The sequence below is a fragment of the Aedes aegypti genome, chromosome 3 (genome assembly GCF_002204515.2).
Source record: "Aedes aegypti strain LVP_AGWG chromosome 3, AaegL5.0 Primary Assembly, whole genome shotgun sequence".
Classification (NCBI taxonomy): Eukaryota; Metazoa; Arthropoda; class Insecta; order Diptera; family Culicidae; genus Aedes; species Aedes aegypti.
Genome location: NC_035109.1, coordinates 368483410 through 368510393, shown reverse-complemented (window position 1 = coordinate 368510393; position 26984 = coordinate 368483410). Strand labels below are relative to the sequence as shown.

The 26984-nt window shown below is 35.1% G+C and overlaps 2 protein-coding genes across 3 annotated transcripts in view; both read right to left on the bottom strand.

Moving 5' to 3' along the window:
• Positions 1 to 26984, bottom strand: part of LOC5564753 (probable cytochrome P450 9f2) — a 43594-nt gene that overhangs the window by 11049 nt on the left and 5561 nt on the right. The gene's annotated exons all lie outside the window — the stretch shown is intronic.
• LOC5564750 (probable cytochrome P450 9f2) lies at positions 6227 to 8336 on the bottom strand. 2 transcript variants are annotated; one of them, XM_021850269.1, is made up of 3 exons: positions 8214 to 8336; positions 7733 to 7988; positions 6227 to 7668 (listed from the first exon to the last, which is right to left on the bottom strand). In XM_021850269.1, the coding sequence occupies exons 2-3, from the start codon at positions 7945 to 7947 to the stop codon at positions 6258 to 6260; spliced, it is 1626 nt and encodes a 541-aa protein (XP_021705961.1). In that variant the 5' UTR covers positions 7948 to 7988; positions 8214 to 8336; the 3' UTR covers positions 6227 to 6257. The 2 variants fall into 2 exon arrangements, with proteins under 2 accessions (XP_021705961.1, XP_001649107.2); XM_001649057.2 differs by lacking the exon at positions 8214 to 8336 and having other exon boundaries at positions 7733 to 8203.

The following is a 26984-nucleotide window of genomic DNA, read 5'->3' as shown; positions in this document are numbered from 1 at the left end:
ACACTTAGAACTTCCGGAATTCAACATGCTGTTAAGAAACTACACGGGGAGCATCAAAATTCTACCGCAATTTCACCAGAATCTCAGTACTGGTGCTAGAAAATATGTAATTCCTAATTTGATAGCTGTAATCTCAAGATCTCTTCATAGATGTTAAGCTAATATAAAAAAAATCATCAATCACTGGCGTTGTCGAAGACCGAAAACCACCCAGAAAATTCTTTTATGTACCATCATCATGAAATCATAGGGTTCATTCAAATATTACGTAACGCAAAATTTGGCAATTTTAGACCCCCTCCCTCCCCCACGTAACAGCTTTTGTATGGAAAATTTTAAATTTTCGTATGGACCGTAACACTATGTTAGACCCCCTCCCTCCCCCTGTTGCGTTACGTAATATTTGAACGATCCCATAGACATAAAGAGAATACCAGACTAATCGCAAAATTACACTACAAATCTTGTCAAATAACAGCACCTTCATGATTTGTGCAAATTGTCGCGTAATCGATTAGATTCCATGCATTTTCTTCATATGCATGTTTGTATTAATGTTAAGCGTCACTCTGAATATATTGTTCTTTACGTGTAGAATCACTCAGCACTCTGAATAGAAATTTCTTAACGTGCAGCTTCAGTCATTGCTCATGTTCGAAAGTAGTAAGTACTACATGTTCGAAAAGTTTTTTATTCATACCAAAAGTGTAGTAAACTTTGTGGATTTTGTTTTTGAGTAGATGCTACATGTAGTAAAGTTCAAAGTTTTTTATTCATATCACCCATTGTTACATGGGCCTAGTCAGGATTTCCATAAGAGGGGGGTGAGTGGCTTCAAGCACATATTTACGAATTTCATGCAAACCTCTTTACTCTTTTTGCATGAAACGTTAAACTTTGAAGGTCATCCACGTTCTTCTTCTTTCACAATTGGTAAAGTGGAGTTCGAAAAGCATCTTGGTTCAATTTGTTGTCTGAGTAATGGGTCCATTACGGCTTAAAAAATCTGGAATGGATGATGCCTGAAGTTTGCATTTTTTATAGTCGAATGACTCTAAAACATTTTCAAGCGTCTCCCATTTATTCTTCCTAGGAATCAGACAGGAGTTCCTCCCGGAAATGGTCTACGGATTCTTGTAGAGATTTTTCCAAGATTTAGTTTTCATTTTCCCTTAAGGTAATATGTAGTCTTCAAGAAATATTTCCAAAAACTCAAAGTATTTTATAGAATAGATTGCTTAAAAAACATAAGGCAGGAGTTTATAAGTTAGTTCGATACAAAAATTTATTAAGAGATTCCTCCGTAAACTATTCCAATGATTTTTTTCTTAATTTCACCTAAAAATACAAAAAAAAACATTTCTCAAAACATTACTCTTGGTAATTTTGCTTGGGCTCTGCCAAAAAAAAATCCGTTATTTCTATGAAAAAAATCTTTCACCGAGTTCTTTTCTGAGGCATTTCTCTAGAGATTCTTTATGAAATTCTAACTCATACAAATAATTTATCATTTTTTTTCATAGATTTGAGGAAGGATAAGATTTTTTCAGATTGCCAATATTCCTACAAATATTTGTCGTATCAGATGTCTTCACGGATATTTTAAGAAACTTTTCTAAAATAGTGAGAATAAATTCCTCAGGAGCATTTCTTTTAACTTCCCAAGAGATAATAGCAGTAGTTCTAAAAAAATCCTACGAATTCTGCAGAGGAAGTTTTGGTGTTCTAAGAGGCATTCATGGATAAATGATAGTAAACCCTGAAGGAAGCATAAGATAAAGTCCTGAAATATCTCTGATACATCTGTGGACTAATTCCTGTTTGAAGCAATCCTTAGGAAAACCATTAGATTTTTTTAGGGTAATTTTATGTTCATCGTAGAAATACCTATCGAGGTCTGTGTTCAGTATTTTTATAGAGGGCAATGAGCGAACTCTGGCAATGTTTCTTTGCAAAAGAATGTTTTCCCATAGTAAATCCCATATAAATTTTAAACAGCTGGCGCGCAAATATAGTTTCACTGATCGAGCTGAAATTTTGCACAGTTTTTATGTGACCTAAATGCAATCCAAAATGTGAACTGGAGCGAGAGTCTAAATTTTTCATATAACTGTGTCCCAGGCCAATGTGTACTTCGGTTGAAACCTCGGTTCAAACTTTGGTGCAAATAATGGCACACAGCAGACAGACCGAGAACGATTGAAAATCTCGTGGATAAATTTCTACGGTCATATATTGCATATTTTGGTGGAAATCGCAAGAAACTTGAGGCTTGAATAAATGTTTTACTTAGACAGATCAATTGAGATCATTATTTAAGGTAACATTTAGCATATTTAAGGTAACATTTGACTATATCATACAACAAGGCACGATAAGTAGAAATTGATAAACGTGTATTTCAACTGTTTTCTGTCTGTCTGTTTTATGCTATCGTTCTCAACCTCGGATGCAACCTTACACATGTTTGGGTTTAAGTAGGTTCAGGTTCTAGGGTTTTGGCTTGAACACGAGAATAAAGTACAAGGAAAATACGAAACCATCTGAACCAACGTGTTCGATGTTCATTTAAGAAGACTGTTATGTTTTAAATTGTTGAGAAATTCCAAAAAATATTTGATTAATTTCCTACATATAGCAAAATGATTGAAGTCACTTTTTGATATTTCTGGAAGAGTTTTAGTCAGAGTTTTAATCAAATTCCTCAAGGTATACCGAGAGGTAGCTTCAGAGCTTTTGCTACAATTCTTTTAGAAATTAGTCCAAGAATATTGTACAATTTGTTCTTATATTCAACGTGAATTCCTTCTTGAGGACAACTATTCCCTCTATGTCTACTTTCTGTTCACAAAATGATTCTGGAATATGTGATGGAGATGCTTAGGTATTCTCGATCTTTAGTAATAATGGATAACATACTAATATTCCTCCCAAACATGTCCTCTTTTGTATTTGCAAAATGTATGAATGGTTCGTCACCAGAGGTGTCGACATATCTTATGTTCAGTCTTCATTTACCGGCATAGATGAGTTTAAATTGAAGCTACATTAATCACATCACATACCAAGGTGAATTCATATTGTGTAACTTCTCACTCCTTCCCACTAACAAAAACTCCTTCCCGTCATGAAGATGCAGAGGCATACTCGGTCCTAAGTAACAATGAATGTCACACTAACATTCCTTTTCTTCCCCGATGACCGTAAGGACGTGGCCGGTGCCGTTATTGACTTTATAATGTTTGGAATTGTCGAAACTGTACTCTGAAAACGGTACGTTACTCCCAAGCTCCGTCTGTTGGTTCACACTTAAATATTTTTACGGATTCCTGTGAAATTTCAACAGCTGAACGGTTCGGTAAAATAAATTGACGGAGTACGGTAAATTTTCACAGTATTCGGTAAAAAATCACCGGAATCCGTAAAATTCCTACGAAATTACGGTGTTTTATTTCACCGAACTGTTCAGCTGTTGAGATTACGGTGAAATTCACCGTAAGAGCTTAGTGCTCCTAGTGCAATTCTGATTATTCTGGTCAATCGCGGAGTAGAAACTACGATTTGTACGGTCATCAATGCTCATGCTCATTCTGCTTCAAATCCTCGGATTATACAAGAATTATCTATGAAAAGTGTTTTTCAAAATGTCTCTTGCCTTCGAATTTTCAGATGCTTTTTGTTGAAAAATCCCAGCAATACTTTTGCTTTCCAAATTTTGCTAGATTTCAAGGATAATTTCTAAATCAGATTCAAATGGAACTTCTTGGGAAATTTGTTTTTTTTTTTCAATTTGTTAGAGAGGTTTAATGTATTCTGTAATAATAGAGAGAGGATTTTCAATAATCAATTATTATACGTGATTCCGTAGTCTATCTATTGTTTCTTTGATTCCTGTTTCAATATTTCGCTTTTTCTCGCATGACGCTCTCTTGAGAAACTTCGTTTAAGAATCTTTTCATAATCCAAAAAGCAACACTTCGACGAATATAAAGATAAAAGGTAAATTCTAGAATTTAAAAAAAAATGCACAATTGAGTCCATCAAGTCTATCAAGCTAAGGTATATTAGGAATTCCCCAACAGCTTTTCAAAGTAATTCAAATTTCCCTCCAATATTTAAATTCAGTAAAATCCTACATCGCGAGTTTTACCATGAGATATGTTTGGTAATGTTCTTAAAAATACCGGCAATATTTTTGCGTTTACTTTCTACAATTCTACCCTAATAATAAAAAATAGCCCCCCCAAACAAGTTTTTTATTTTGGAATTTCTGGAAGTAAGAAAAAAAGTGGTTTCTACTTCATTTCTTTGACGATTCTATGATTAAACTTCGGAATGCATGCAAAACATTTTCTAAGATATTTGATACACATACCTTCAGTAAAAATTGAAGTAAAAAACGATGGAAAGCTAACAAGATTTTTTGCAGTAAATTCTAAAAGAAACGCTTATTTTTTTCTGTGAGGTATATCGTCCAGAATTTCGTCAAAAATTTTCAGAAATTCTTCTTTTTTTTCCGAGTTATTAAGTTTTTTTTTCTGTATGTGTTACTCTAGAAATCTGATAAAAAATAGATATGGATATGGAGTGATTGGTAAAGTAATTTGTAAAAACATCTCTAAAAGTTATATTGAGATGTTCCTGGAGTAGCTTTTGAACCTGAAATAGAGAGTTGATAGATTTATAGATGTTATTTATGGATGTAATATACGGAATAAATATTCGGAAAAATAACTTAGTAATTTCTGGGACCGTAATGAATACCTGATGGAATTTTTGATTCAAGAATCAATTGTAAAATCCTTTAGTAAATCTGTTGAAAAAAATCTTAGAAAACCCTAGTGCTTTTTAAAGAAAGAAATCTTTGGAAATTGATTGGATTGAGATCTGGTTTTTTTTTTCGGAATAATCCTAGGACGACATCGCAAAGGAAATAACAATATAAATCTCTGAAAAAAATCCCTGAGCGATATATTTTCACGGAAGAGTTGTTAAAAGAACCTTTAAATGTATCCCGCTCGAAACTGTATATACATGTTTTAATTTCTTAATATTGTCAAGTAGGCGGTTTTGAAGAAATTAAAAAACATTTTTTCGAGAGAGTTTTGAAGGAATGCAGGAAGTAACATCAAATTGTTTTTTAGAGAAATCTAAAGCAACACTTAGAGAATTTTCTGCGAAAAAAAAAACAGATGGATCGGAGGGAACTTCACTGAGAAATCTTTCATCCTGTTTAATTGCTTATGAAAATCTTGTAGAATATTGGGAGGAATCCTTAGAGTAATTCATGAAAGAATATTTCAATGTTTATTTTGCAGAAAGTCTTGGATAATTTGCTGCGAATTCACCAAGCAATACTTGAAGCATTTCTGAGAGACTTTCTGGAATATTTGTTGAAGGAATCTAAAGAGAAACTTTAGAAGAGCTTCAAAGGTCACAAGTTGGGAAAGCTGTTGGTGCACTTTTTGTAGAGTTTATGTAAAAAAAACCTAACCTTGAAGATAATTGTGGTGAGTCTCCTAGAATTTCTTAGATGAATCTTAAGTGATTCAAGAAAATCCTAAGCAAATTATTATCGAACAACTGGATGATATTTTAAACTGATTATTGCTATTTATATGGAATAAGTACTTTAAAAACCTACCTGGAGAAATGTTTAGAAGAATCTCTAACGCATTCTCGGTGGAGATTCTTCGATATTTTTTTTGGTAAGCTCTGAAAGCTTAAATAAACTAAATATCACCTAACTACGAAATTTGTGAAAATCATGAATATTGCGACTGACATTACTTCTGTTAAAAAAAAGAAGTTGTTAGGCCCCCCTAGTTCCCCTCCAGAAAAATGCGTCTAGGTATGCATGAAAACTTACGAAGCGTCCGGGAAGAATACGCATATCTTCTTGAAGTGTAAGGTCATATCGGCCTTGCAAAGTGAGGTCGACCAGTTTCTTCCCACGAGGAAGGTCGGTTTAGCACACGATATCGGCTTCGATAAGGAATATTCGTATATGTTTCGCTATGTAGTGATGGAGTAGGAGTACTATAGCAACAACACAACGGTTGCAGCCAGAAACATGTGTACTTGCAGCATTTCTTTAACAACTGAGACTTGTTTGCGAAGGAATAGTATATATTAGACCACGATAAGATAACTGTGAAACCGTGGGGTCAAAATTTAACCTAGATAAGAATGAAAGAATGTGATAAAAATGAAAATCCTAAGCTTATCAAATTCGTTTATACATTTATTATCATTGCTCAACGCTTCCTGGGCTTCAGCTCAAGCCACACACCGTTCTCCGCTTGCAGGACAAAGAAATTCTTGGACATTTTCAACGGGATCTGTGTCTTCTCGGACGACACCAAGCTGAAATCTTTCAGCAAATTGTAGATGATCACTTTCACTTCCATCAGTGCCAACCGGGACCCGATACAGTTTCGTGGACCTACGCCGAACGGCAGATAGGCTCCGGTGTCGATCTTCGAACGGTTCTCCTCGTTGAACCGTTCCGGGTCGAACTTTTCCGGATTCTCGTAATACTTGGGATCGGAGTGGATGGCAATCGTCGGAATCCACATAGTTTGACCCTTCTCCACGAGGAAGCGTGTTCCTTGTCCGTCATCGTACATGTAGTTTTTCACACAGAACCGATCGGAGATTACTGCTGGAGGCCACTTGCGCAGAGCTTCCGAGACGACCATATCCATATATTCCATCTTCTGTAGCACCTCATACGTCAACGGTTTACCGTTCAGTGATTTTTCCGTTTCCAACACTTCGTCGTACAGACGTTGCTGTATGTTTTGGTTCAGCATAAGCTCATAGGTTAGGAAAGTCATGCAGGTTGACACCGTGTCGAATCCTGCCACGAAGAACAAGAAACACTGAGAAATAAGCTCGTTCTCCGTCCACACCCGGTTGATATTCGACTTTCCAACATTCGACTCTTCAACCGTGGCAAACCCAGCGTCCTTCGTCTCCTTTTCGTCTTTCTGATGCCTCAACGAACCCTTTCGAACTTCCATCAGCATCTGGATCATGTCGTTGCGCATTATCCCATGTGCATCTCTCTGTTTCATGTTATCCACGATCATTTGCTTGAAATACTCCGTCAAGGTAGAATCCACGAAATCCAATCCAAGTTTTTGAGACAATTTCGGAAAAGCGCGCAGAAACAGAACTTTCACCAACACCGATAGCGATTGGAAGTTCAACATAGCTTTGCCCTTCAAATAAAACTCATTGTCCCGATCCCGCAACGAATCCACCTTGATACCGAAAGCCACCGTAGCGATCACATCATTCCCGAACCTCGAGAACGTATCCTTCATTTCATACTCCAGAGTCTTTCCCGCTGCGGCTTCTGCCTTGAAAAACTCCGCCATAGACTTCGCACAATCCGCCACCAACTCAAACATATGTCGCATCTTGCTTCCGGTGAAGGCCGGACTCAATGTCGCCCTCATATCCCTCCACTTCTGTCCCCGTAGCGCAAACAACGAGTTTCCGAACAGACTATCTCCTCCGACCTCGTCCTCCGGGTTGCTATTGGTCATCGTCGGCGTGTGATCCATGAAGTAGTCAAAGTCCTTGACTGCGATCTGCTTGATCACCTCCGGATCGCGAAGCATGTAGATCGGCTTCATCAGATCGTAGAACCCGATCATCCTACAGGAAACAACAGGCTTTCAGTCGATTGCTCAACGCAAAATCTACGCACCGTCAAACTCACTTGGATCCCTCGTACGTATTGTACAGCATCTTCAAGTGCGAGCTCACATCCCGCTGGCGGAACATCATCGGACCGGTGTTCCCGAACAACATCGTCGGCTTCAAGGCCGGAATCGGTTTCGTCAGGAAGTACTCGTACTTCTTCGCTGCATAGTGGTACAGCAGTACGACTATGGCGCCGACGGCCAAAGCCACGTACAAATCCACTTCAACCATTTCTTTTATCGTGTCGATCCCGCTCTACGGTTCAAATACGACTGCGGAGAAGACGATTCTTTAGGTTTGTTTTCGGTTTATCTCAAACAGACAGTGACTGCGGTAGGCGTTGATTAGATTGTACACATTGGAGGCGATGACTAATGGTCGAAGCAAACACTCCAAACCAGTTAACAGGCAAACAAAGGAGGCGCTGATAAGTTTTTTACATGCGACTGCTCTGCCGTTTGTAATCGAAAGTTTACAATTCCTAAAAAGCTACTCACTCGGAATTCACTGTCACTTCTATCGCGTTCAGCAATCGACTGACGAAGTCCGTCCGTTAGCCTATTTTTCGAGGATTGCCAAACTCACCCTCCCACTGTAGAACCAGTTTGAACCGCTTCCGTTATCTGACCAAGTATGAAGTACCATTTCCATACATGGATACGCTGTCCAAGATCAAACAGCGATTTTATTTGTTTGTAAACCTATGGCTTCGCGTCCCGTCCCGTCAACCTGTTTCAGGCTTGAAGAGTTGGCTTGATTACCGACGCGCAAACATAAACCTGTTGCGTCATTGATGGTCGGAATATGTCCCTAGTCAAGGTCAGAATCTCTCGGCGGATCCGCTCCGCGGGACGAACGAAGCAGGCTGATTGATGATGATTTGAATGAGTTGTTGCTGGACAAGTGTGCGTGAGAGTAAATTTGGGGTGCGGTATTTGGCTTTGTAAAGTGTAGGATTCATGAAAATAACGTTGATTGGCAGTTGTCGAGCGTTTATTATTTTTATTATTTTGATCATTTCATTCAGTGCCTATAGACGAATTCCATCCAGAATGAGTCGAAAAAAATAAAAATCGATCTCGATAGTCGTCGATTTGGATTCAATTTCACACATGTTTTTGGTATGGTAGAATAAGCGTTTTCCATAGAAAAATTGAGCATTTTGACTCAAGTGTAACTTTTGAAAATGACCTATAAATTTTTGCATGCAACTTATTTGAAAAATTCCCACTCCGAAACTGTTGATTTTAGAGAAAAATGTTCTATGAAAAAGTTGTAGTGAACCGTTTGGACTATAAGACAAAAATATACACTGAAAAAATATTTTATTTTTTCATGAAAAATTAAAAAATAAAACTTAAATTTTAAATTACACAAAAACACCATTTTTAATATTTTTTAAATTTTCACCATAGAATCTTGATAGTAAACAGATGTTTGAGACAAACTTTCATAATGGAGAAATCTTTAATAAAAAAGTTTTTCTAAAAACAACTATTGGACGATTTTAAAAATTTTGATTTTTTTTGTCAAAATAAATACGTTTTGATGATACAGTAAGCATCTTGAAATGATTCTAAGCCATAATGATTATACGAATAATTTCTCTAGAACTAGCCATTTTCGAATTAAATCGATTTTAATGCAAAAAATATTATTTAAATATTAAAATAGGCCATTTTCATTAGTTATTCGTGATTCTCCATCAAGGAATATAAGTAAGTGGAAAGAAATATGGTCTTTACTCTCGAAAACGTATTATTATCAATGGAGAAACACGAATAACTTATGAAAATACTTATTTGTGGGCTTCGTAGCCGTGCGGTTAGCGGCGTCAGTCGTTTAGGCGTATTGTGCTACGGAGTGTGGGTTCGATTCCCGCCCCAGTCGGAGAAAACTTTTCGTCAAACGAAAAATTCTTCATTGGTCCACTGGTCGTTCCGTGTGTCCGTTGTCTAATGTTAGTTATGTTCAGTCTGTGCAGCCTCTGGCTGAAGACGGTGTAAATTGTCTTTTTTTTTTTTTTAAATGGCCTATTCTAATCTTTAAACAATATTTTTTGCATATAATTCGAAGTGACTACTTATAGAGAAATTTTTCATGTAATTATTATGACTTAGAATCATTTCAAGATGCTTACTGTATCATCAGAACGTATTAATTTTAACAAAAAATCCAAATTTTGAAAATCGACCTAAAGTTGTTCTTAGAAAAACTTTTTTATTAAAAATTTCTCCATCATGAAACTTTATGATAAACATCTTTTTACTATCAAGATTCTATGGTGAAAATTTAAAAAATATTAAAAATGGGGTTTTTGTGTAATTTAAAATTTAAGTTTTATTTTTGATTTTTCTATGAAAATTAATAAAATATTTTTTCAGTGTATATTTTTTTCTTATAGTCCAAACGGTTCACTACAACTTCTTCATAGAACATTTTTCTCTAAAATCAACAGTTTCGGAGTTAGAATTTTTCAAATAAGTTGCATGCAAAAAATTATAGGCCATTTTCAAAAGTTACACTTGAGTCAAAATGATCAATTTTTCTATGGAAAATACTTATTCTACCATACCTAAAATATGTGCAAAATTTAATCCAAATCGAAGATGGTCGAGTTCTGTGACTGACCGATTTGACATGGAATCCGTCTATAGGCAGTATACTGTTGACACTGAAACTTTATTTTAGATATTACAGGTATGTTCCGTTTTTATCACGTTTCGATTTTGTCACGTTTAGATTTCGTTAACATATTTTTCTGTTTTTATCAACACACAAAAATTGTTTTTTTTTTTTTAATTTTTAATATGTTCAAATATAAGCTAAATACTTATTTGGAAGCAATTTAAATGCTTTTCAATAGCCTCGGAGTTGAATTTTTGGCATTATGTTAATGTTGAGCACCTACGACAAATGGTAGAGTTGCTCTCGCCACGTCCTAGCAACAATTGGAATTTGTGATTAGTTGAATACGTAGAGTTGCAGAAACTTCTCCTTTTTTTGTTTGAAAATAAAAAATAATTTGTATGGAACGTAAGATACTTCAAACAATGATTACATCTTACATCATTATTTCACTGTTGCATTGATCAAGTGTTCCGACGTGTTTGAGTGAAGGAATCGATTTGGAAAATTCTCTGAAAAACAACTGAAAACTAATCTGTTGTTTTGTACGGGATATTGCATGCCATTTTTCAGCAGCCTACTTGATGGCAAAACGAAGTTTGACGGGACCACTAGTATTTAATATTACTTTTACTAGAAAAAAAAAACTAGAACTTATTGCCAGTCTATTTGTGATCTAAAAGGCTAAAAGCTAAAAGGCAATGGTGGAACTGTTCTACATTGGCGATTAGTGCATCCCTGTTGAAGTTGGTAGAATAAATTTTGGATGAAACATCACCACAATCATTTTACTGATACGATTTTGGCAATTCAGAGCACAGGAAACCGTTAATATTTATTTCAGTTCGCAAAACTTTCGCAACATAACTCCACATTGTCAATCGGCTGTGACCAAAAATGCAAAAAATGTACCTTGGCAAAAAAGCTCTCAGTTGATAACATCGGAAGTGTTTAGCTTAGCTTAGCTTAGTGTTCTTAAGCTGAGAAGAAGGCTCATTCTCAGTTGGGATTTAATGCCATGAAAAAGAAGAAGAATGGAAGGATGAGGATGAACAGTAAAAAAGTGGTTTCTTGTTTAATCTTTCTTGAAAAAAAAAGATCAGCACCATATTTGTAAAAGTAACTGCAAGGAAGTGGGTCACCTTGCAGTTACTTTTACAAATATGATGCATCTTATGATGCAAAGGACATTTATGTGATTATCGATTTAATATTCTAGAATACATTTATTGAAATTCTTATCAAGAAAACTATAACTTTAATGATTTATTACAAAATCATATTGCATGATAGGAGTCTGCAATCATTTTTCATTAAGAACCTATAACAATGAACAATCAAAATACTCCGTGCAGCTCCTAAATATCAATACTGTGCATTTATTTGACGAAAATGTTTATTATCCTGACAAAACTGCAATTTTCTTTTCAAAATTTTAAAATATTTTGTCCAAGAAAATTATTCCGTTTTTGTCACGGTTCCGCTTTTCTCAACTGAAAAATGCCGATCGTGTTAATAAAAACGGAACATACCTGTATTACGTAAATGGAATTTGAACGCATTCCTTGATCATCACATAGATGGCGCTTGTTCATAAAACGATCGAGCATCTTAAAGTTAAACTCTCCCTTGCTCGATATTCGGTATGATACCGACGGTATCTCGAACCTTTGAACTCGATCATTTGTTGGAACTGCCTTGTTTTTTTGTCTGCTGAGAACTAGTCGAAATATTTTTAGCTGCCGATGGAATCAACTGGTCGCTTCGAAAATAGATCACTGAATGATCTACGAATTACACTTCGTTCGGCATCAAGCTCAATCCAGTGATGCCACATGCACAGATTTATCTGTGATAACACAGATTTTTCCCGTTCTTGCCTTCAGATATATGTGATCACAGATCACAGATTTTTGTTTTAGCAAAAAAGATTTTTAAGATTTTAGGATATTTCACGAGTTGAGGGCACAGTTTGATAAAAAGCGGAAATGCCATTGCTCTGTTTAGTTTTTCTCAAAAACTTAAGTTTGTTTTAAACTTTTAGAAACAATTAACACAATTAACAATTAACAATCTTTAACTTACTTTTAGTAGAATTAGTTCATATTAATAATGTTTGACATTCCAAATATAGCTTTAATACGTTTGCAAAGGTTCATTTTGACCTAGAAGTAATTAATTTTGGATATTTGCACAACACATATTTTTATCAAGATTTTTGGAGGTTGACCTAAGATATAAAAGATTTTTTCGGCCGATAACGCAGATAAGATTCGGAAAAAATGTGGCAACACTGGCTCAATCTCGGATATTTCTCTTTCTCTCTCTAGGCCAACTTCTCTCTCTTTGAATGTTGAGATTTCGCTACCCGGAGTTATTTTACAAATCTCGCGCATGGACTAAATTTTCTCTTGCTTAAGGTGTGCCCTTCGCTCTTTTCATATAAGGCTCGTGCTCGCATCGACTTCTCAACCAATCGGGTTTCGTATTATGCCTACTGTCAACGCTAGTCTTGAAAGTTCGGTCATTTTCGGTCCATTTCAGCTTCCGGTATTCTCGCAAGTTAGTCCTTTGATAACACTGTTATTTATAATTAGCCAATATTAGGTAATTTTATATTGTCATATAGGGAGGCCGAGTATTTTTATCAATCATAATAGTCGTTCATACTCCCACAAAGACCTATCCAAAGAGCTTATTTGAATATAGGCTTACAGATCTACATACGAAAGCAGTATATAGGTATGACGTTCTTGAATAAGGTTTATACCCAAGCACGCTCAAAAAAATATGTATTATCACTGTAACCAGTGATTTTAAGGAGATATATGAATTAGGTTCATACTCAGGCACAATAATGTAAACATTACCTATCATTGTTGACTCCAATTGCTGCAGAATTATCCAAATTGAGTATAGGACCAACGAAACAAGTAATATCTTGTAGGAAAATCACGCGGGCTCAAACGATTATGTTCTTACAAATTAGGCTCTGACCACGCTTCCAGATTGAACTTTTTCGAGTTTTTTTCAGTTTTACAAGCATAATAGCAAAACAAGCAAACAGGCCCAATAAAATGTAGCCTTCCCGTATTTTAGTTTAACAGTTTTTTAAAGTTGTCAAGGGTCTCCATTGGAAACAGGTCTTAAGATCTACAACGTGTTACCACTAAGGTACATACAAAAAAATAATACTTCAACAACCATATTTCATCAAGTTTTGATTCAAACTATTGTTTAAACTTGTCCAAAAACTCGTACCAGCGTTACCAGTATTATTTTTATTTGAGTTTATAGATAAGGTTCATACTCAGCCAGACTCAAGCAAACATAATATATGAGTCTTTAGTCCAGTTAGTTTAGTCCTAGGGTTATCTTCTTTAAGTATAAAACTTCGAATCAACGTACGTGAAAAAATCTTCCTTAAAGGTATGTATAGGAATAAGTATTACACTCATGGAGGTTCATACAATTATGCTATACCTTGCATTGGTGTTATACACGTTCTCAGTTTATCATTACATTCCTTTGAGCTAAACTGTTGAAGTCTACAAACGTAACTAGTGATTGCTTGAAGATAAATGTAAGAGGTTTATGCCCAAATTTATGAAGTGTGTTCAATGACTTTTGAATTTAATGTCTTATTTGAAAACAGATCTTTAGATCTTCAACACACACACATACACACACACAAATACAATAAACCAAACATATTTGAGGTATTTGTTCAGGAAACAACAAAGAGGAACGATTTGAAGCAAACGTACAATTAAATTAAATTAAAATTTGATTCATGTTAAAAATTTTCTTGTTTTGATTTGTTTTAAACTTCTTCTGTTAAAAAAAAAACATGCCTATGTGGAAGTATCCATTTTGATAACTTAGTTTGCTGTCTATTTGGTCGTATTAACTGAGAGCAGAAAAATGTTCCCATGAAATCAAGTTGAAAACTATTTTTGCTATCAGTTACAGCAAATTGAAAAATGTTTCTGCTATCATGGAGGGCAAATTGAGATATACATAGGGAAAGTGTACCAGTTATGGCCATAGTGGTTCCCTATTTGAACATATGTGAAGATTTGATAGCTTTCATATTTTAAATCTTTTTGAATGTTTTAACATCAAGATGTATCTTAAATCTAACTACTACAACACAAATATTCAAAATTATTTTTATCTTTATCTTTATCTTTATTAACGAGATTTTTAGCCCTAGGCTAGTTCATCTCGAGACCAACGGCTTTATTTCCCTTCCGAAGGAAGCCGTCACTAAGATTTTTAGTGACTATTTCGGGAATGGGATTCAATTCCCAGGTCCTCGTCGTGAGAGGCGTGTGTTCTAACCACTACACCAGGTTCGTCCCCTATTCAAACTTAGAAGACATTTACGTATGGCGAAATAGGGAACCACCATGTCCATAACTGGTACACCTACCCTATCTTCGATTGATGTTGAAACGAGTCTGCGACAAAATAAAAGCTCGCTTCGTTTTTTATGTTGGACTTTGCTCGGGTATCTATCAAGTACTGATTGTCTAGGGCTAACCAAGAATTCCTTTGAATGCAGGACTTGGGATCAAGTAACGAAACCAGTAAGTAACCTCTGGAAGTGAAATGAACCAGTTTTTCACTCAAGTAATTTCTTGGATATCGAATTTTAGAGAGCTCAACTTTGATAAGTAGTAGTTGAACTCAATACAGTCGTCCCTCCACATATCGATATCGGAGGGACCATCGAGATAGGGAGAGATCGAGACAAAGAACACATTTTTGATGAATACTAGATTGAGAAACACTCCGTTGCCAAGAAAGTAATACACAAACAGATATCATTTCACGCTCCAAATTTGTTTGGAATCCCAAAACTTTAGTCTAGTAACCTTCGATATTTATCATATCGACGTACGGAGAGAAAATTAAGAACAAAAAAAACACATCGAGGTATGGAGATATCGAGATAAGGAGGATATCGAGATTTGGAGAGTGAAAATGTATGCAGACTGATGGGACTAATGAAATCATCGACATAGGGAGAGATATCGAGATGTAGAACATCGAGATGCGGAGAGTCGACTGTAGTATACAAAATTGTATTTTTTTTCTGGTTGAAATACCTAACACAGACTAACTCATTTTCTTTTCAATGGGCTATAGAGAGTTTCAATCAGACTTGTAATATTAGAGGTATGGACATAACTATTTTGTATTTATATATATCCAGCATATATATCCAGCAGGGGGGGAGTATATATTCAGCAGGCTTCGTCCCTTTCTCTAAGGCTAGTCTATATGTTAAATCCCTCTACTTGATGCTGCTAGTTTATCAAAAAATATATTCAAATCGCAATATTTTATTTGTTTTTCTTTACTTCCATTCCTCCATAAATTCTTAAAAAAACTCTTCAACTTTTAGAGTTTGTGTCGATTTTGATCATTGGCCATCTGGATCCGGAGATATTTCGAAATTCCTTGGGGCCGACGCATAGCCATAACCCACGAGATATCCACTACAGAATTTGTCTCATGTTCGGTAAACCGCTTTTCGAAATAATGCGTTGATGTGAGTCTGTTGCAGAGTTGCTTAATACAACAACATATAGTTCCAATCTATCTGCAGCACTGTCAAAAATATCGTACTAATAAATTGCCATTTTAGTTCAAGGCCATAGTCTATCGCCATCAATGCACTGGTGATGGAGTAGACAACATGATGTTAGATTGTTCCGAATTGTATCGCTTAATTGTGACAGCGAGCAACTCTGGTCTGTTGTGAAAAAATATTCAAATCGGTGAAACCGTTTTCAAGAAATGAGCGTTTATGTACCTGGCACCACTCCATAAAAAAAAACTTCAAAAAACATAATTTTGTAATTTTGAGATTTCTTGGAAACAATCGATTTGCATGATTTTTCAGAGAAGCTCCTTATTACCTGACGTTGTATAGCCCACATTTTTTTATTATTATTTGACTAAAACCAAAATGGCGTTAAAGAAATTTTGTATGGGAAATGTCGGTCACCCAAGGAATATTGGAATGAATTTAAAACCAGATGACTGATAGTCAATTTTTTTCAAGAATTTTGAAAAGATGGTGCAAAAATATTGAGTAATAAAAAAGTTATCGTGATTTGAATATTATTTGTAGTAAAAAAATGAAGTTGTGAGTAGAGGTGTTGATGAAAGATTTCCAAAGGCTTTTTTTTTATGAAAATTTGATTCTAAATTTCTGTTTTTCAATTTCTGTATAATGTTTTTTAATATATGGTAGGAAATTCTTTTGCATAGATCGACCATTTCTGTCATCTTTCTAACCCATTACCAAAATTTTCTTAACTATTTTGATTTTGGGTATGACTGATGTCTTCTTCTCGCTTGCATAATGAGCAAACTCAAGTCCAAACCGCTTTGATTTCTAAATTCCTGCTTGTTTGGCAGGTGGAGGAAATTAGAGTTTTCACAATCCTTTCATTTGATTAGGTACACAATTAAAAAATGACCCCCTGTATAAGATTACAAGCAGAATCTAGTTCTAACATATCCACATATACCCACATACTTTTCTAGTATAAATAATAGATCCATGCGACTTAGTATTCAAGTCTAGCACTCGACACTGAAGAAGTCTGTAAGATAAGCAACATATTAGACAATAAATCTTCGAGCTGTTTAGTGGAATACCTATAAGTAGATGAAAACCGAATTTAGTACTATACCATTTAAGTTACGATAGATACGCGTATTTTGACTTCAACTGTAAGGCCGTCTTCAGTGTCGTGTACTAGACTCAACTTCCCGTCTAGTACAGTACAGTTGAGGTCGAAATACGCGTATCTGTCAAAAGATACAAACTCTAGTGGAATTAAATGGTATAGTACTAAATTCGGGTTTTCATCTACTTAACATATTAGAGTTTAAAGGTATTTGCTCGCCTTACTAGTGATTTTTAGTATTTTATTTTTACTTTTGCAAAAGTGAAGTGTTAAAGTTTAATTAGTAATTTTTTTTTCTTGAACTGAAATGTTCAACAAAATAAATTGCTGAAAATCAGTGCGCATCGTACCTTCGTGCTGTGCGTACACGAATTCTCTCTGCTCTTGGAAGTTTTCTTAAAAACTACCTAAAGCAATAAAACAGTACTTTTCAGTGCTACACAAACAGTACTTTTCAGTGCTAAAATTAAAAACGGTACTTTTCAGTGCTACTTAAACAGTACTTTTCAGTACTATTTTTTCTACTATTGATCCCTTTACGATCCTTGTTTGGACCCGTGCCTTCGATTTTTCGTTGGACCCGTTGGCGAAAGCTAGCGGTGGTAATCCTTCTTGGACACCGTCTAGGGAAAAAACCTCTCGAAGGTCACGTCTTTCTCGTTTATTAACTAAACATGGTATCAACAACTAACAAAAGGAAGGGTGAATCTCTGAATTCACTACTTCCTTCCAAAAAAGTGGGTTTTAAAACTGTCACTACACGTGGCAAGAATGGAAGAAAGGACGCTTCCCCGGAATGCGAAGTTTCTTCCAAGGGTGAAATGAATAATTGTATCGAAATGAGCAATCAGTTCGATGCTCTAGACAAATTTTCCGAACACCAAATCGAAGCAGCCTCTAGCCCAGGCTCTTTGATTCAAGTGAGGAAGCAAAGAGTGCCGCCTATCGTGGTCAGTTGTTCCGAATTTGGGGGATTTAGGCAGGAGATCTTGAACTCCATTAGGGGAATCAAGGTTTCCTTCCAAATCGCAAAGAAAGGAGACTGTCGCGTTTTGCCGGAAACTCTTAAAGATCGCGAACTTCTTCTCAGATATCTTGAAGAGAAGAAGCACAAATTTTTTACTTATGACGACAAAACTGAACGTTTGTTCAAAGTCGTCTTGAAAGGTCTCTCAAGTGACTATAAGTCACCTGAAGAGATCAAAAATGGAATAAATGATTTACTTGGATTTTCCCCAGTCCAAGTAATCATTATGAAAAAGAGAACCCAATCTGGCATTGTTCGGAAAGGGCTTTCTCAAGAATATTATTTAGTTCACTTTAACAAAAAAGAACTAAATAATATTAAAGCTTTAGAAAAAGCTAAACTTATGTTCGATGTCCGTGTGACGTGGGAACATTTCCAGAAACCTGGAGGAAATTACCAGAACCCCACCCAGTGCCGTCGGTGCCAAAAGTGGGGTCATGGTACAAAAAATTGTCGCATGGATGCTAAATGCATGATTTGCGGAGGTTCTTCTCACGCTAAGGACGACTGTCCTGTGAAAGAAGATACCAGAAAATTTCAATGCGCCAATTGCAAAGGCCCTCACAAAGCTAACTTTTGGGAATGCATTTCACGCAAAAGAGTCGTTGAGGCTCGTGCCAAGCAGATGAAGGATAATATCCGTTACGATAACGGTCGTTTCCGGAATTTGCCTGTTAGAGTATCGAACAATGCTCATTTTTCAGTTAACGATCGCTTGATTAGGAATCATACCCACCAGGAAGATCATAATCATGCTCATTCACAAACAAATTTTAATCCGTCGGGTAGCCGTTCGAATCTTTCAATTTCGAATGTATCTACCCACAGTAAATCCTTTGCCGATATCGTAGCAGGTAATTTGAACTCTTCCCCTGTTCATTCCATGAGTACCCATTCTACTTGTTTCAAATCAAATGGAAAAAACCCTACCGCCACAGGTAACTCCTACCCCGCTTCTTCGTCTACCGAAAATTCCAATGGGAAATCATCAGATGATATGTCTGCCTCTGATTTTAATTTTCTAACTGAACAATTGAATCTAATGATTGATGCAATGTTCAAAGCCACCACTATGACTGAAGCAGTCCAAGTAGGTGTAAAATTTACAAATAAAATTGTTATTGGATTACGTTTTTCTAATGGATCCAAATAATAATTTAAATATTTTAAATTGGAATGCTCGTTCTCTGAATGGTAAAGAGGACGAGCTGTTTAATTTTCTTACAGCTAATAACGTGCATATAGCAGTTATTACCGAAACTTATTTAAAACCTGGATCCAAATTTAAAAAAGATCCTAACTTTTTTGTTTATCGTAATGATCGACTTGATGGGGCATGTGGGGGAGTTGCAATCATCATTCATAGGCGTATAAAACATCAACTGTTTTCGTCATTTGAAACTAAAGTTTTTGAAACTTTAGGTGTTTCTGTTGAAACACAGTTTGGTAAATATACTTTCATAGCTGCCTATTTGCCTTTTCAATGCTCTGGACAGCAAGTGAATTGGCTTCAAACTGACTTGCGAAAATTAACTCGCAATAAGTCAAAATTTTTTGTCATTGGTGACTTTAATGCCAAACATCGGTCATGGAATAATTCTCAAAGTAATTCCAACGGCAGAATTTTATTTGATGAGTGCTCTTCAGGATATTTCTCAATTCAATACCCTGATAGCCCTACATGTTTTTCCTCTTCTAGAAATCCATCTACGATTGACTTGGTCTTAACCGACTCTAGTCATCTTTGTAGCCAATTAGTTACTCATGCTGATTTTGATTCTGATCATGTCCCTGTTACATTTCAAATATCGCATGAAGCGATTCTCAATCCTATCAGCTCCACTTTCAATTATTTACGAGCCGACTGGAATATATATGAAACGTATGTTGACTCTAATCTTGATGTTAACATTTCTTTAGAAACTAAAATTGATATTGACAATGCTCTTGAAACTTTAACAAATTCCATTGTTGAAGCCAGAAACATTGCAATTCCAAAATGTGAAGTAAAATTTGAATCCGTGATTATAGACGATGATCTTAAACTCTTGATCCGTCTTAAAAACGTGAGGAGAAGGCAATTTCAACGCACTCGTGATCCTGCTATGAAAATTATATGGCAGGATTTGCAGAAAGAAATCAAGAAACGTTTTGCAGATTTAAGAAACAAAAATTTTGAAAATAAAATTTCTCAATTGGACCCCGGCTCTAAGCCCTTTTGGAAATTATCTAAAATCTTGAAAAAACCTCAGAAGCCTATACCGGCATTGAAAGAGGAAAACAAATTATTACTAACTAATTGCGAAAAAGCTCATAAACTTGCTATGCAGTTTGAAAGTGCGCACAATTTTAATTTAGGACTTACTAGTCCAATTGAAAATGAAGTTACTCAGGAGTTCGAAAATATTCTCAATCAAGAGAACGTTTTCGAAAATGCCTGGGAGACTGATTTGGAAGAAGTGAGAACTATTATTAAAAAATTCAAAAATATGAAAGCTCCTGGCGATGATGGAATTTTCTACATCCTCATCAAGAAACTTCCAGAAAGTAGCTTATCATTTTTAGTTGATATATTTAACAAATGTTTTCAATTAGCATATTTTCCTGACAAATGGAAAAATGCTAAGGTTGTTCCAATTTTAAAACCAGACAAAAATCCTGCAGAAGCTTCTAGCTATCGTCCAATCAGTTTGCTTTCCTCCATCAGTAAACTTTTTGAAAAGGTTATTTTGAACAGAATGATGGCCCACATCAACGAGAATTCAATTTTTGCCAATGAACAGTTCGGATTCCGCCATGGACATTCGACCACTCATCAACTTTTACGTGTAACAAATTTGATCCGTTCCAACAAATCTGAAGGCTACTCTACTGGTCTTGCTCTTCTAGACATAGAAAAAGCATTCGACAGTGTTTGGTATGAAGGTTTGATTGTAAAATTGAAGAATTTTAATTTTCCAACATACATTGTTAGAATAATTCAAAGTTATCTGTCAAATCGTACACTTCAGGTTAATTATCAGAACTCCAGATCTGAAAGACTTCCTGTAAGAGCTGGTGTTCCTCAAGGCAGCATTTTGGGACCAATATTATACAATATTTTCACATCTGACTTACCTGAGTTACCTCAGGGATGTCAAAAATCTTTGTTTGCGGATGACACAGGCCTCTCCGCCAAAGGACGAAGCCTGCGTGTCATCTGTAGTCGATTGCAAAAAAGTTTGGATATTTTTTCTTCATACTTGCAAAAATGGAAGATTTCTCCTAATGCTTCCAAAACTCAACTAATAATATTCCCACATAAACCAAAAGCTCTTTATTTGAAACCTTCAAGTAGACATGTTGTCACGATGAGAGGGGTTCCAATAAATTGGTCAGATGAAGTTAAGTATCTAGGACTCATGCTTGATAAGAATTTAACTTTCAAAAATCACATTGAGGGCATTCAAGCCAAATGTAACAAATATGTAAAATGTCTCTATCCCCTTATTAATAGAAAATCAAAACTTTGTCTTAAGAACAAGCTTTTGATATTCAAACAAATTTTCAGGCCAGCCATGTTGTATGCTGTACCAATATGGACTAGCTGTTGTAATACCAGGAAGAAAGCTCTGCAGAGAATTCAAAATAAAATTTTGAAAATGATTCTGAGGCTTCCTCCCTGGTATAGTACCAATGAGTTACATAGGATATCCAATGTTGAAACATTGGAACAAATGTCAAATAAAATAATCAATAATTTCAGGCAAAAATCGTTACAATCTACTATTGCCACGATTAATGCGTTATATGTTTAGGTTAAGTTAGGTTAAGTATATTAAAAACTTTTTTTTCTCTCTTATAAGCAGGTGAAATCAACTCACCTGTAAAAAATCTGAACTGCTACGGCAAATGAAATGTAATATGTTGTTAACAAAATGTTAATTAAATCTTAGATTTGTTTTACCAAATTAGGATGATAGTGTTGTCTGATAACACAGAACACCTAGATATAAGAAATAATGAATGTAATGTTTGGAATGATACTAATAAAGAAATTAAAAAAAAAAAAAAAAAAAAAAAAAATTGCTGAAAATAGGTTATACCTTGAAGAAACAAAAGAAAAATAGGTTGAAGTAGCTTGTACCTTTTAATTCCGCTAATTGCTAGTAGTCGAAATACACGTATCTGTCAAATATAAGCAATTAAGGCGGTATTAAAAGGTACAAGATACTCCAATCTACTTTTTTGTTTCCTTATTGAGATTCTGCCTAGAGGATTCGAAACATTAAAAAGGTGAAACATTACTTAAATTCAAATATTTCAAGCACAACAAAATTTTTGCTAAATGCAACAATGGTGTGTACGTCAATTTATGGAAAACGCTCTTGGAATGACAACTGAACGAATGTTCTCGAAGGAATTCTCAGGGATTCTCAGGGAATTTTTAAAGGATTTTTATCCAGAACATTTGCCTGTAATTCTTGCACCGATACCTCCAAATGTTACTTCAGAAGATTTTTAAGGATTACAGGAAATCTTAGCATAGCATAGACGGACTGTAGATGTCAATGGTTGCTACTCCGTGATTGATCGGAACTGGTAAGAATTACATTTCAATCCAAATAAATAAGGATTTACGTTTACTCTTGAAGTGCAATTTTAGCAGGTCTCGTATAAATAATCAATAACGGTGCCGGCCAAGTCCTTATAGTCAGTTGAGATGGGAAAGGAATGTTAGGGTGTAAGGGTTGCGTCTAAAGACCTAAAGAATACCTCTGCATCTCCTCAATCATCATTGATTTTTAAAAGTATGTGTAATTCTGAACTCCTCAGACATTGTCCCACATATTTTTATTTTAGAATTATTTGCAACACATGAGATTACAAATGCATACCTCAACTAATCTTAAGGCGCAAGAGAAAAGGACACAAAAGCCAAAACTGAAAAAGCAGTTTTCTCTTTTTGAAACAACAATTTGATAAAAATAAAAACACACAGCCTTTTTATTTGTAAAATGAAAGAGCTGTGTGTTTTTATTTTCTTCGATTTATCTATTAAAAAAGAGAAAACTGCTTTTTCAGTTTTTTTTTGGTGCAAAACATTTTTTCTTGGGCCGTAAGATTCAAATTAGTTATTTCACCTCAGATTTGAGATGTCCAACTTTCTTTGATTTTATTTGAGCAGTGTGACCAACTATTCAAGGATTAATTCTATTGTTTCCAGAATAATATTTATAGCCACATTCAAAAATCCTTAAGATTCTTCTTGATTCTTCAGCAGAAATATAAAGCGACACTGATTTTAATGGAAAATTGTCGCCAGTTGTTGAAAAGTAAAGTGAACCACAACCAAAAAATAACGAAAAATATGCTCATTTACAAACAATTAGATCACATCAGGTTCCGATCAGTGCACAGTGGTTCGATCTAGAACAAATGTCGGACAAAACCTCAAACTCTCTTTTAAAAAGCTGAAATCATATATTTGACATATTTTATGCCATATTGAACTATTATGGACTTTTATTTTCGTTTTTTTCTTGTTTTGGACTGAAAATTCGAACATTCAGGTTTGGACAATACATTTCCAACTTTTCCAATCTTCCATACGAAATGGTCAACTTAGGCAGGCTGGTTCACAGTTATTTATTGACGGATTGAAATGAAATTTTCACAGCATGCCAAGCATTACTTGAATTTCAACATATATTTTTGAGTAATTTTTCCATGCGCAACTCGAATAATAAAAACAACTAGACTAAAGCGCAATTTTTGACAAAAAATATTATTTATTCATCCAAAAATATGGAAGCTCTACACAAAAACCATCATAAGCCATATGTTCATCTCGTCTAAATGACCACCATATTTATTAAATGCGCCAATTTTCAAATTTGTAATAAACACTACGATGAACTAGTGATTGGAAAACCACTCAAAAATATATGTTGAAATTCATGTGACGTCTGAAAAAAAAAATGTGAAAATTTCATGCACATTTGTCCATATATATATATATATATATATATATATATATATATATATATATATATATATATATATATATATATATATATATATATATATATATATATATATATATATATATATCTCAGATCTTACCATGCCTTTATGTAAGTATCATCCATTTTATCAGTTTCAGCATGATTGTCATGTCCAGTCAGCTCCAGTCTCTTATCATACTTGTTTTAACAGCTAAAGCAAGTCCACGTAGGAAATGATTTTTCCAATTTGTATCATTTTATCTGGAGGCTGCATGTCGAAGGAAATAGTTTCGTTCAACCATCCTAATAAGCCGAGATATTTTATTTAGTGACAGCTCAAATTGAAATTCAAGGTAGTTCAATATCCTAATAATATCAAATAAAGGTATAGACAATATTTAATTAAGGTATAACATCAAAATATTGCATACATACAGGCCCAGAGAGTCCTAGCAGTAAACGCGCAGCTATTCAGCTAGACAAACCTGAGAATCGTGGGTTCGGATCCCACCAGTCGAGGGTCTTTTGGTAAAGAAAATTTTCTCGACTTGCCAGAGCATAAAGTATCATCGTACCTGCCAGACAATATACACATGCAAAAATGGTCAATCGGCAAAGAAAGTCCTTAGTTAATAACTGCGGAATTGGTCATAAGAACACCTGCCTGCTTAAAAGCAGGCTTTGTCCCAGGTTGGGACGTAACGCCAGAAATAAATAGAAGAAGAAGAAGATTGGAGCGAGTTTTTCGTTTCTTCTCGGAACGGGATGCAATTAATGGCTACTGCGATTGCAATGCACTTACTAGCGTATTACAGGATTAATATTATTTAATTAGAATTGCACTCCGTACACTTCCAAACGCGTTGAAAGTGGTCTATCGCAAGTTTTCGCAAAATAATTTGTACCCTTCTTGAAAGCTCTTGTTTTTAGCTTTCGAATGAACTTATTCTCATCGCGGGCATTCACGGGCTATCAATGTCTTAGAATACTTTTATAAAAAATAATATGTTTTTTGAACAATTTAAACTTTAATTCACTTTGTATGAATATAATGAAAATTTTTATTCAACTCAGGTATGCTATACGTATAAACAAACAACTTCTCTGAAGATACCATTGCGGCTTAAGCTCTCTTTAAATTCATAAATAGCTTGTGAAAAATGGATCGTAAATATTAATTTTCTTGAAAAATCATGTCCACGGTCCACTCAAGGAGCTGTATAAAATTCAAACTCCAATGAATCTGCTTCAAACTTTGAATTTGAACAACAGAAGTGTTGAGGAAGTCGGGAAAAATATTACTGTTCGGATAAAACAACTTGGATTTTTGAGGTTTTGGCCGCCCTCGGACCATTGTGCAGAGGATTACAACACACTTGTAACAGATTTTTTTACTCAATTAGTGCATTTTTTCCAACAAAATATGTTATAATTTTTACTGGTTAGTAGTTAAAATAGCAAAAATCATAACGCAATTTCCTCTACACTGAACAAAACAAAATATATTATAATTTAAACATAAAGGTAACACATTATGTTACAAATCAAACAAAAAACAACTCATGTTTTTATTTGACATAACTGAATTATAATAAAATTTGTTATAAGCAATTCCTTTCATATTGTTTATAACAATTAGTGTTATAATTATGTATTAAATTGAAACAATTTTTAAACAGCCTTTGTTATTATAACTGGTTTTGTTTTAATTGTGTTATCAACTCGAAGTGCTTCTAACAAAAATGAAACGAAAGTTATTATTTGTAACAAAACTTGATATAGTTGTGCTTATATTTTGTCGTAATCCACTGGTCGGGTATCCCCGAATGTTTGAAATGTGTTTCAATTAAAAATATAATTATAACACATTTGGTATAAAAATATGAGAGAAATTGCTTATAACAAACTTCGTTATAATTCAGTTATGTAAAATAACAAAATGAGTTGTTTTTTTGTTTGATTTGAAACACCTTTTTGTTTAAATTTGTTTGTTAATTTTTTTAGTGTAGAGGAAATTGTGTTATATTTTTTGTTATTTTAACTACTAACCAACCAAAATTATAACATATTTTGTTAGAAAAAAAAAACGCGCTTCCTGAGTAACAAAATCTTTTATTGTCAATTCAAGTGACAATTAGAAGTTCAGCAGTCAAAACTTCGGCGAAGTTCGGCGTCGGCATTCTAATTTGGTGCTTCGCCGACGCATAAGGATTGCCTTTGTCGGCGTAGCACTTCGGTAGAATGCCGACGCCGAACTTCGGCGAACTTTCGGTGATATTTCATTTCTCTTATGAACTTCGGTCTAAAGTTAATCTGAATGCACAATACAACTGTGTTGTAATCCACTGATCGGGTAGCTTTGTAGTCGACGGGTTAAAAACCTGTTTAACTTGCAGTCGTTAATTCACGAACGAGAAGTCTGCCAGAATTGCGAAAAGCAAGACAGAGATTGGCAGATAATCACGTCAGAGTAAGACAAAGAATCTGTCTAGAACAAGGCGAGTCCAATTCTCTAAGGTGTTATCATTTGGCGAGAGTGGCTAAGAGTGGATGATGCTGAAACTGAAACTAACTGTGCTGCCATCAGTGTGGATGAAATTGTCAAAATGAAAGAAAGGAGTAGAGCACACAAGGAGCAGGGGCGACCAGATTAGAAAAAATCTTGACAACACTGTTTCTCCAACCAATCAGGAGTCAATCTCTCGACTACCTGTCTCAGATGTTTGTAAACAAAACGGCCAGCCAAAGTTTGTAAACAAAAAGCCTCACCATAATTCCAATATGGACCACTTTAATAATTCACCCAGGATTTCATTAGAAATGCATTGAAGGTGTCTACAGTGTTTCGTCTGGAATCTCGCTTGAAATATGTGAAAGAACTCTTCAGGCACCCCGATAGTGTCTAATTTCGCTTGC